Consider the following 10,879-nt stretch of genomic DNA (forward strand, 5'->3'; position numbering starts at 1 on the left):
CAAAAAAGATCTCAGTGTCCATCAAGCAGCCTTTAAATGTGCTGGAATAACAGAACATTTCTTAGAGCTTCTATTTGAATCTCTCTCTCTCTCTCTCTAGGACGGATCATGTGATAGAAGACCAACATTCTGCAGTGAAGAAGGTTCCCATCAGGATCGTCCACTCGGAGGGCGTCTCAGAGAAGGACACTTGTCCCTATCTGCAGCACAGCGACCCCCCTGCCGCCGTCGCCGAGGGGCCCGGCGTGGTCCGGCTCGGCGGTCTGGGAGCCGCGGGGCAGGACTCGGTCTTCTGTGCGTTCACGCGGCAGAAGGAACCCAACGGGACGGACGCGTACATGACCACCGTCACCGGAGATCACGTCAACGCTGACGGCCAGCAGACAGGAAGCACACGGCTGTCTGAGGACCGCAAGAGAGAGGAGCTGGCCAGGAGCATCATGGGAAAGGATAAATCTCTCTCTGATATTCTGGACCAGAGCAAGATGAAGACCACCATGGACCTGATGGAGGGCATCTTCCCTCAGGAGGAGCAGCTGTTAGAAGGAGCTCACCAGCGCAGGAAGGTCAGCCGGCCTGCTGAGGAAAGGTCAGCCTCTATACCTGTGATCAGCTGGAGGACTTAAAGAGACAGTCCTGGTGTTCTGTAGTGTGTGTGTGAGGTTCTCCTCCACAGTCAGGGTTCTCCTGCAGTACATGAGTTGATAGAACAGACAGCAGAACCAGCACGGGAGCAAAGTGATGTTCTGCTGTGGACGTATGTTCACTCCTCACAGAATGTCTCTCAGTTGAAGTGAAGCTGTATTCAGAATGTCTTCAGCTCTTCAGCTTGCTGTCACACAGACCTTTCTGAGGGAATGAAGCTGTTATCTATGATCTACAAACACACCAGACTCATTCACTCACACTGATTCTACCTCTCAGGACAGGAGCTGCTGCTCTGCTGCTGAGCTTGTGTTGAGAGACTTTAGTGAATCTGAATGAACCCGTTTGTGTTTCAGGGAAAAGGAGGACAGCATGGCAGCAGCTGTCACCATGGTGACCAGCTCGACGTATTACAGCACATCTGCCCCCAAAGCTGAGCTCCTTATCAAGATGAAGGACATGCAGGAGCAGGAGGAGGACGAGGAAGACTCCGAAGACGAGCTGGACATCGATCTGGCCAACAAGAAGGTACCAAACACTCACTGAACACGTTCCTGTGGACTCTGTGGGCGTCGGCCCGGAAGGTTCAGACAACAAACAGAGATTTATTCATCTCGTATCTCCTATAACTTTATAATCTCAGGTATGGAATTAATCTGAAGATGTTGATTGAAAATGAGACCAACCTTTTTCTGCTAATGTCAGTTTTTTAACCAAAACAATGTGGCCTGCAAAGGACTAGTGACGGCTTGTTGTTAGCCTAGCCGATTGAGCTAACGTTAGCATGACACTGAAGCATGAAGACAACAACTCCCATGATCCCGCGCTGCTTCACCACGTCACCAAACTACGTCTGTTGTTATTGTCTCTATTGACAGACAGAAGATGACATGTTGTGCGTCAGTAAAACAGTTTATTTTTGAAGCGTGAATCACCAGAACCACGACAGGTTTTTGAAGATATAGTCATGAATGAGCTCAAGAAATATCAGGCTGATGGATCCAGTAGTTAGTGAGATTATCTGTGGACAGACGGACAGACACACACACATTTGCAACTGAGCGCATGATCTCCCCTCCCGTTTACGCCTGAGTTTTTAAGAATCTCGTCTGTTTTTCGTTCCCATCCGCAGCAAGAGCTGATCGACAGCCTCAGCAAGAAGCTGCAGGTGCTGCGCGAGGCCCGGGAGAGTCTTCAAGAGGACGTCCTGGACAACAACGCCCTGGGAGACGAGGTGGAGGTCCGAGTCCAGCAGGTCTGCAAACCCAACGAGCTGGACAAGTTCCGGATGTTCGTCGGGGACCTGGACAAGGTGGTGAGCCTGCTGCTGTCGCTGTCGGGCCGCCTGGCCAGAGTGGAGAACGCCCTCAACAGTCTGGAGGAGGACGCTACCGCGGAGGAGAGGGTGAGCACATGTTCACCTGGGACAAAGCTTCACCTGTTCTCACCGTAGTGAAGCTGGCGCACGAAACTAGGAAATCACGTTATAGCTGCCGCTAGTTCAGCCTTTTAGCCGTCGCCATCTTGGCTTTTTGCAACCAGTGAACAGGAAGTGACCATATCTGGACAGAGGAGTGACGTAGAGACGCCGTATACGTCTCTGGTGTCGACCTGTCAATCAGCGTGTAGCCCCGCCCTAAAGCATCCCCTGCTTTATGGTCTGTGTGACTCTAAATGGACCATAATGTACTAAATGAACATCATGCTGTATTGAAGAAGACTTGAAACTAGAGATTGAGACATAAACTCATGTTTACAATGTTTACTGAGGGAATAAATCAAGAGAGAAGTAGAGTCATTTTCTCATAGACTTCTATACAACCAGAGGAGTCGCCCCCTGGTGGACACTAGAGAGAATGCAGCTGTAACACGTGAAGCTTCACGTGAAGTAGTTCATGAATATGAGTTTACAGACAATCACAATTAATGCAACGAACGTCCCGTTCAGCATAAATACCTTCGTAGATGCTCGGATGCACAAAGGAAGCTTGAAACACATCGTTCGGTGGATGAATCTCACGTGCTGCTTTCCCTCCACAGCGTCCGTTGGCGGAGAAGAGGAAGCTGCTGATCCGACAGCACGAGGACGCCAAGGAGCTGAAGGAGAACCTGGACCGCCGGGAGCGCCTGGTCTACGAGATCCTGGCCCACCACCTGCCGGAGGACGGCCTCACGGACTACGAGCACTTTGTCAAGATGAAGTCGGCGCTCATCATCGAGCAGCGAAAGCTGGAGGACAAAATCAAGCTGGGTGAGGAGCAGCTGAAGTGTCTGACGGACAGCCTGCCGATAGAGCAGCGTCTGGCCCTGTGAAGGTGGGACTGACCCGAGCTGCAGTGGAGCCTCGCGTCCACTAGAGGGAGACAAAGACAAGCAGCCGTGTTTGTGGTTTCTTTGGAGACCCGTCTCTCTCCAACACCACTTTGACTCACAGATGGACCTGAAAGAGATGCTCCACCAGCCTCTGTATCTCACGTCTTTCTGCCATTTTGTTTTCTTGTTTTGCTGTTTTCATTTTTGTTTTTTTTAGTAATTTATTGTAGCCTTTTGAATCTGCGCAGGAGGGGACAGTGTTTTATCTTCAAGCTTCCTGAACTAAGAATATTCATCACGTTTAAAATAATTTCACAATCTGAAACAACATCAAATCTGGCCCAATATTTCAGTAAACACAAACGTGTTTGTTTCGTTGTTTTAACCCTTTAGCTACATTTAAACTAGTGGCCTTCTTCCTCACAAGTTTGTTGTCACTGAAGAAGCTTTTCTTCTGCAGCGAGCGGAGGATCAAGTGGAATGTACCCGAGAGGATCGGCAGCTTCACCGTCACACTTTCAACTTCAAGTCAAATCCACCGTCGCTGCTCTGTTTTATCCACAGCCACAAAGAGGAGAGGAGAGGGAGGAGGAGAGAGAGGAGAGGAGAGAGGAAAGGGGAGAGGAGGAGAGAGAGGAGAGGAGGAGAGAGAGGGGAGGAGGGAGAGGATGAGAGAGGAGGAGGGAGAGGAGAGGAGGAGAGAGAGAGGAAATGAGGGAGATGAGGAGAGAGAGGAGAGAGAGGGAGAGGAGAGGAGGAGAGAGAGGAGAGAGAGGAGGCAGGAGAGAGGGAGGGAGGAGGGAGAGGAGAGGAGGGAGAGGAGAGAGAGGAGGGAGGAGAGAGAGGTGGAGAGAGGAGAGAGAGGAGAGAGAGGGAGAGGAGGGAGAGGAGAGGAGAGGAGGGAGAGGAGAGGAGGAGAGAGGAGAGAGAGGGAGAGGAGGGAGAGGAGAGGAGAGGAGGGAGAGGAGAGGAGGAGAGAGGAGGGAGAGGAGAGAGAGAGGAGAGAGAGGAGAGGAGGAGAGGAGGAGAGAGAGGAGAGATGAGGGACTTGTACATATTCTGAAGCTGTCACATTTAAGGTGTTTCTTATTGTGTCTCATGACTTCACTGTGTTATTCCTTGTTCACGGTGCAGATGTTTAAAATGTATAGTTACCACAGTTGTTACTTGTAGATGAATTTCAAACACAAGTTATTGCCCCCCCCCCCCCCCCCCCCCCCCCCCCACTGGAGGATGTTTGTTCTGCACACTTTGTAACGGTTTCCACGCTTCACGCTCCGCTGCAGCCCGGCGCTCAACACTTTACCGGCCGCGCTCCTTTATATCAAATAAAAGAGTCTGAAGGTCTCACTCTGGTGTCCGATTGATTTATTGTTTAATCAGCTCGTTCTTCACGTCATTCATTAACACCACACACGCCCTGCGCTCTGCAGATAGCGAGGAAGCTTAAAACACAACTTTGGAGTTTCTTTTCTCTCACAGAGCGAAGCCGACGATCGACTCGTGGAGGATTCGTTCGTGTCGATCTGAGCTTGAGACCCGTGGAAGGTGAGTGAAGACACAACGTTGAGATTTAAATGGACAATCATGAACTCCAGTAACGCTCGAACACACTTTTATTCTTCTCAACAAAATAAAACATTTCAATTTTAATTTCAGAAGGTGTTGATGCATGTTCCCAATACGTACCAACGTTATAGTTTGTGTCGATGTTGTGTTGTTGTACAGTTTGTTTGTATCCGTGATAATTAAGCAGAAAGTTAGAAGACAATCAGAAAGCTCAAAGTCTGCTGTCGTAACATCTGGAGCCAAAGAAAGTATAAAGTATCAGAGAATGAGTCCAAATAGTGTGAAAAACTAAAGGATTCAGTCAAAAGTTCTCCGTGGTAGAATGTGTTCATGTACAATAATCACGTAAACCTGGTTTATTAATCTTCATTACATGTTGAGTAGTTTAGTGTTCACAGATGATACCTCATGTTATTAATAAACTGTCGATAGGGACAGTTCTTTTTACATCGCAGTTCAGTGGCGGCTGGTCAATAGAGGGCCATGGGGCAATAGAGGGCAATAGAGGGCAATAGAGGGCCATGGGGGCAATAGAGGGCCATGGGGCAATAGAGGGCCATGGGGCAATAGAGGGCCATGGGGGCAATAGAGGGCCATGGGGCAATAGAGGGCCATGGGGCAATAGAGGGCAATAGAGGGCAATAGAGGGCAATAGAGGGCCATGGGGGCAATAGAGGGCCATGGGGCAATAGAGGGCCATGGGGCAATAGAGGGCCATGGGGCAATAGAGGGCCATGGGGGCAATAGAGGGCCATGGGGCAATAGAGGGCAATAGAGGGCAATAGAGGGCCATGGGGCAATAGAGGGCCATGGGGCAATAGAGGGTCATGGGGCAATAGAGGGCCATGGGGCAATAGAGGGCCATGGGGCAATAGAGGGTCATGGGGCAATAGAGGGCAATAGAGGGCAATAGAGGGCCATGGGGCAATAGAGGGCAATATAGGGCAATAGAGGGCCATGGGGCAATAGAGGGCCATGGGGCAATAGAGGGTCATGGGGCAATAGAGGGCCATGGGGCAATAGAGGGTCATGGGGCAATAGAGGGCAATAGAGGGCAATAGAGGGTCATGGGGCAATAGAGGGCAATAGAGGGCCATGGGGCAATAGAGGGGCAATAGAGGGCAATAGAGGGCCATGGGGCATGGCCCCACCATGAGCCTCGTCCACGCTGACGGTGGAAAGAACCGTCTTTCATCTTCACCTTTATTTTGTCTGAGGTGGTTTTCTCAAACGCTCAGCAGATAAAATGATAAACATGAAAATACGTTCAGGGTATGTAAGAAAATGTTTTTTGGTCATTTGGGTGAACTGACCCTTTAAAGGTGCATCACTGAGACACCACACATGTTGATGTGTGGAGCTGTTCCAGGTCTCTCAAGATTTATATATTGAATTGTTAACCGTACAAACGTTAAAGTGAATGTGAACACAATGCCGTAATAATAATGGGGATATACTGAAAACGGTCTCAACTGTATTTAAAGGAACAGTGTATACGTTATAGTGACATCTAGTGGTGAAGTTACAGATTGCAACAGACTAAATACCCCTCAGCTAAGCCCCTCCCCTTTCTAAATGTGTGGAGAACTACGGTGGCCTTCAGGTACAGTTATATTTAGGGCTTGAGTACAAAAAAGCTGATGCTGCAGCCTGAAAATAAATGACACCAAAACAATGTACTAAAACAAAAGTAAACTAAAACAAAGTACGAATAAAAAGCATCAATACTACGAGCTTTAATTATTCAGCACCGGGGTCGTTTAATACCAGATTCCTGAACGCATCACTACCTTCAGATAAGGTGAAAACACGAACGGCTCTGACTAGAGCCAGTGTGAAGTTTGTCCGTTCTGGGCTGCTGTAAAAACATGGAGGTGCAAGATGGCCGACTCCGTGGAAGACGGCCCGATGTAGATATAAACGGCTTTTTCTCAGCTAAATATAACACTTCGATTCTTAGTTTCAGGTGATTCTACACTGATTAAAACAGTTATGATTCAGTTATGTTTCACATTGTCCCTTTAACTGTACACATTGTGGATGTTTGTGTTTTCAGGTGTGATCAGCGTGAACTCAACCACGTGCGAGTCAGCGGTCCGTCTCTCAGCGCTAGCGGCCCCTCTGCAGTGATGATGTCCCTGGCTCACACGGCTCACTGGCAGTTCCTGGGCCTGATGGTGGGGGTCCCGGCCTGGATCCTCATCATGGCCGCCACCGGCCTGAACGAGTGGCGGCTGTGGTTTGTGGACGATGTGTCCGTGGTCACCTCGGGCGTGGCCTGGGTGGGCATCTGGAGGGCGTGTTTCTACAGCCACGCCCTCTCCGGGACAGAGAACTGTCGCGGCATCGGCATCTCGGACACTTTCGCTCCGACGGAGATCCACGTCGCTCAGGTGCTGATGATGCTGGCGCTGATCTGCGGCCTGGTGGGGAACATCAGCGGCGCGGTGGCCTTGAGGATGGTCTACTTCTCCGTGGAGGATCGTAGGAACATGCGGCCGGTGTTCGTGCTGGCGGGGGTGATGTACCTGCTGACGGGGACGCTGTGCTCGGTGCCGCTCGCGTGGAACATGAGCTCGGTGCTGAACAACAGCAGCATCCACTTTCCTCCGGAGTTCCACCTCCCCGCCGCTCCGGTCAGGCAGCAGGTCGGATCGGCCATCGGCGTGGGCGTCTTCGCCTCCGTACTGATGCTCGTTAGCGGGCTGCTTTTCCTCAGCTACCGCTACGCCGGGACGGCCCCGAGTGCGGAGGCCCCTAAACATGCCAGGAACCCGCTCCGTGGTCCCCGGACACAAACGGCCCTGGAACATAATGGAGACAACCAGGGCAGAGATAATCCTGCTTTTCACATCGAAGAAGTCTCATGATGGCAAAAACATCAAGAACATTTTCATCTTTCTTTGATCTGCGGGAAAGGATGATTTCAGAGAAGAAGTTTTATCACAATGTTGTTTATCGACTGTGTGAAGTTAAACCAGTGAAGTTATGGGCCAGAAAACCAAAACAACGAGCTGAAAGATGCTAAAACTTTCTGTGGAGCCGACATCTTTCACGTCATTTGTTGTTAATAATGGTTGTAGCTGCTTTATTATTGTACTGTAATACAGCGTATTGGTTCATACTGTTGTGCTCTTAATATAATCTACAGATAATAATTTAATAATAATTTGTCAGGATTCTGGTTTCTTTCCGTCCATGTGAGTGTTTGTGCTGCCAGAGTTCAGGGACGGATGCATATCTGCAGTAATGTGATAATAAACTGTTTTATCTCTGCAGCGTTATCCAATAGTGACATTTGGATGAAGCAATCTGAGCGTCTCCGTAACGATCAGCTGTGTCAGCACTCGGTCCTGGAGGGGTCTGGAGGACTGGAGGTCATGTGACCTGGTAGGAGGCTGACGAGAGCAGGCATGCGAGTACGGAGATGGGGGGGGCTCACAGTGGTGATTGTTACACACACACACACACACACACACACCTCTCTGGAGGCAGCTGGCTGCTGAGGAACAAAAGGCCTCTTCAGCTGAGAGCAGCTCTCCGTCACAGAAGTGGATGAAAGGTGGAGCTCTAAAAAACACTGATGCTGATGTTCATTTTATTGAGTTTGTCATTTAAATGCATACCTAGAAATAAGAGATTCTCTCTCTCTCTGCCTTCTCTCTCTCGACATAATGTTTGATCTAATCTCGTTGGCTCAAGTCGTGCGATGCATAACGAAGGAGTGCTGATAAAAATGTGATCACTGCAATTTAAACCGTCATAATCATAAGTTCATTCATTCACAAAGATTTTATTTGCAGAAGATTCAAGAGAGATGAAAAACAAAAGTTCGAAGTAGATTTGTTTTTAACTTCCTTCAATCGTCCCATGAGATCAGATGACAGTCATTATCTCCGAGTCATGTCAAAGATATGACTTCACTTCTACGAGAAGCTTTTAAACAGCAACATGCTGTTAAAGATTAAACCGGTTAAAGATAAAGCAGCGTCTCTTCAGAGCAGTTCCACCAAAGAGTTTACGTTTCTCCTCTTAAAGGGAAACTTACTGCATATATGTGAGAAATAAAAAAAGGTGCATAAAGACTTTTCGTGGCTTCAGAGGTTAAACTGCCTCAAGTGATGTCACTTGAGGCAGAGGTGAGTTTCAGTGCGATGACAACTTCCTGTTGAGTGATTCATACAGCTCTCATTTGAAAACCAAGTCAACATTTTTACTGTAGTTTGGTTACGTAACAAGCATACTTATTTTAACCAAAACTACAATCTTTAACTAAACCCAGTTAAGTAGTTGTGCTTGTGATTAAACCGTAAAAAAACCTTAAAAAAAAGTCAACTTACGTTGGAGCTTTATTTTGAAAAGATGTAACGAAACCGACACGCTGTCCCTTAAATGTCCAAAGATGTAAAGTTAGACCGCCACACCAGTTGGGAGTGAGAGTGTTCTGGTAAATAAATTCTTTTTTTATCCTATTTATCAATAATGGTAAACCAGTGGCATGCTCCTTTAACTTTCAGATGGTTTCATGAAGCTATTCATGAAGCTATTCAGACCTCTTTCCTCTCCCATCAATCATCTCACGCCCCCTCACATTGATCCTGCGACCCTTCTGGAGGGGGCCGACCCCTGGGTTGGGAACCACTGGACTCATTTGACTGTTTTGTTTCTAATCATGTACTTTACTGAAGGATTTTGAATGCAGGCCGTTTACTACGTACGTATTCTACATTGTTGTATTTCTATACTCGTCTCCCTCTCTAGATAAGAGGTGTTTGTGAGGGTGCAGCAACATTACCATGATGGTGTATCTGTTATGAGTGTGTTGAGCAAGAGAAGACTCTTATTCCCAATCATATTTATCAAAGTCTGAACACTAATCTCCATCTCCATCTGAACTGTCGGGTCATGTGACAGTCGGGCAGTAGATCACCACTCCCTTCTGGGTCGGCTTGTTTGTTTGCAGTCGGATGCATTTAAGCATAATTCTTCATGAGAAGACGACATGTCGTTTCCTTTGTGCCGCCACTTGGAGTTCCACGGTAATTATGAAGACTCATGAAGGTAATCATCTCTGCGGTTTGTTGTTTTCGCTGCTGATAGCCGCCCTCACTCTGGGAGACACCAGGTCCTCCCTGCAGCCTGCAGACGATAGGAAGCTGCCTCTGTGAGGCCGGGCAGCGTGGACCTGATCACTGAACGGACCTACTGGACTCAGCCCCAGGGGCCCAAAGTGTCAGGGGGCCTCCCTCAAAAAGACACGTATCTACCAGGAAGAGACAAAAAAGGACTGCAAGGAGACACAAAAAGACTACAAACAGACCTAAACAACGACAAACAGACAAAAAAAGACTGCAAACAGACCTAAACAACTACAAACAGACCAAAAAGACTACAAACAGACCTAAACAACTACAAACAGACAAAAAAGACTACAAACAGACCTAAACAACTACAAACAGACCAAAAAGACTACAAACAGACCTAAACAACTACAAACAGACCAAAAAGACTACAAACAGACCTAAACAACTACAAACAGACAAAAAAGACTACAAACAGACCTAAACAACTACAAACAGACCAAAAAGACTGCAAACAGACCTAAACAACTACAAACAGACCAAAAAGACTACAAACAGACCTAAACAACTACAAACAGACAAAAAAGACTACAAACAGACCTAAACAACTACAAACAGACCAAAAAGACTGCAAACAGACCTAAACAACTACAAACAGACCAAAAAGACTACAAACAGACCTAAACAACTACAAACAGACCAAAAAGACTACAAACAGACCTAAACAACTACAAACAGACCAAAAAGACTACAAACAGACCAAAAAGACTACAAACAGACCTAAACAACTACAAACAGACAAAAAAAGACTGCAAACAGACCGAAACAACTACAAACAGACCAAAAAGACTACAAACAGACCTAAACAACTACAAACAGACCAAAAAGACTACAAACAGACCTAAACAACTACAAACAGACCAAAAAGACTACAAACAGACCTAAACAACTACAAACAGACCAAAATGACTACAAACAGACCTAAACAACTACAAACAGACCAAAAAGACTACAAACAGACCTAAACAACTACAAACAGACAAAAAAAGACTGCAAACAGACCGAAACAACTACAAACAGACCAAAAAGACTACAAACAGACCTAAACAACTACAAACTGACCGAAACAACTACAAACAGACCTAAACAACTACAAACAGACCAAAAAAGACTACAAACAGACCTAAACAACTACAAACAGACCAAAAAGACTACAAACAGACCTAAACAACTACAAACAGACCAAAAAGACTACAAACAGACCTAAACAA

General features: G+C 47.2%; 2 protein-coding genes across 3 annotated transcripts in view; both read left to right on the top strand.

Annotated features, from left to right (window-relative positions):
• Nucleotides 1-3,555, top strand: part of shroom2a (shroom family member 2a) — a 35,615-nt gene extending 32,060 nt beyond the window's left edge. For both annotated transcript variants that reach the window (XM_079266768.1, XM_079266769.1), the window contains 4 exons: nt 101-589; nt 1,002-1,173; nt 1,778-2,050; nt 2,686-3,555. In XM_079266768.1, the coding sequence (XP_079122894.1) occupies nt 101-589; nt 1,002-1,173; nt 1,778-2,050; nt 2,686-2,958 (1,207 nt within the window). In that variant the 3' untranslated portion in view covers nt 2,959-3,555. The remainder of the gene's footprint in view (nt 1-100; nt 590-1,001; nt 1,174-1,777; nt 2,051-2,685) is intronic.
• A 3,101-nt stretch (nt 3,556-6,656) lies between these two features.
• Nucleotides 6,657-7,397, top strand: cldn34a (claudin 34a; the record flags this gene model as incomplete). The annotated part of the gene is made up of 1 exon (XM_079267295.1): nt 6,657-7,397. One exon carries the CDS (start codon nt 6,657-6,659, stop codon nt 7,395-7,397), a length of 741 nt encoding a protein of 246 aa, XP_079123421.1.
• Between the last annotated feature and the right edge of the window lie 3,482 nt (nt 7,398-10,879).

The sequence above is a fragment of the Melanostigma gelatinosum genome (assembly GCF_949748355.1).
Source record: "Melanostigma gelatinosum genome assembly, chromosome: 4".
Lineage (NCBI taxonomy): Eukaryota > Metazoa > Chordata > Actinopteri > Perciformes > Zoarcidae > Melanostigma > Melanostigma gelatinosum.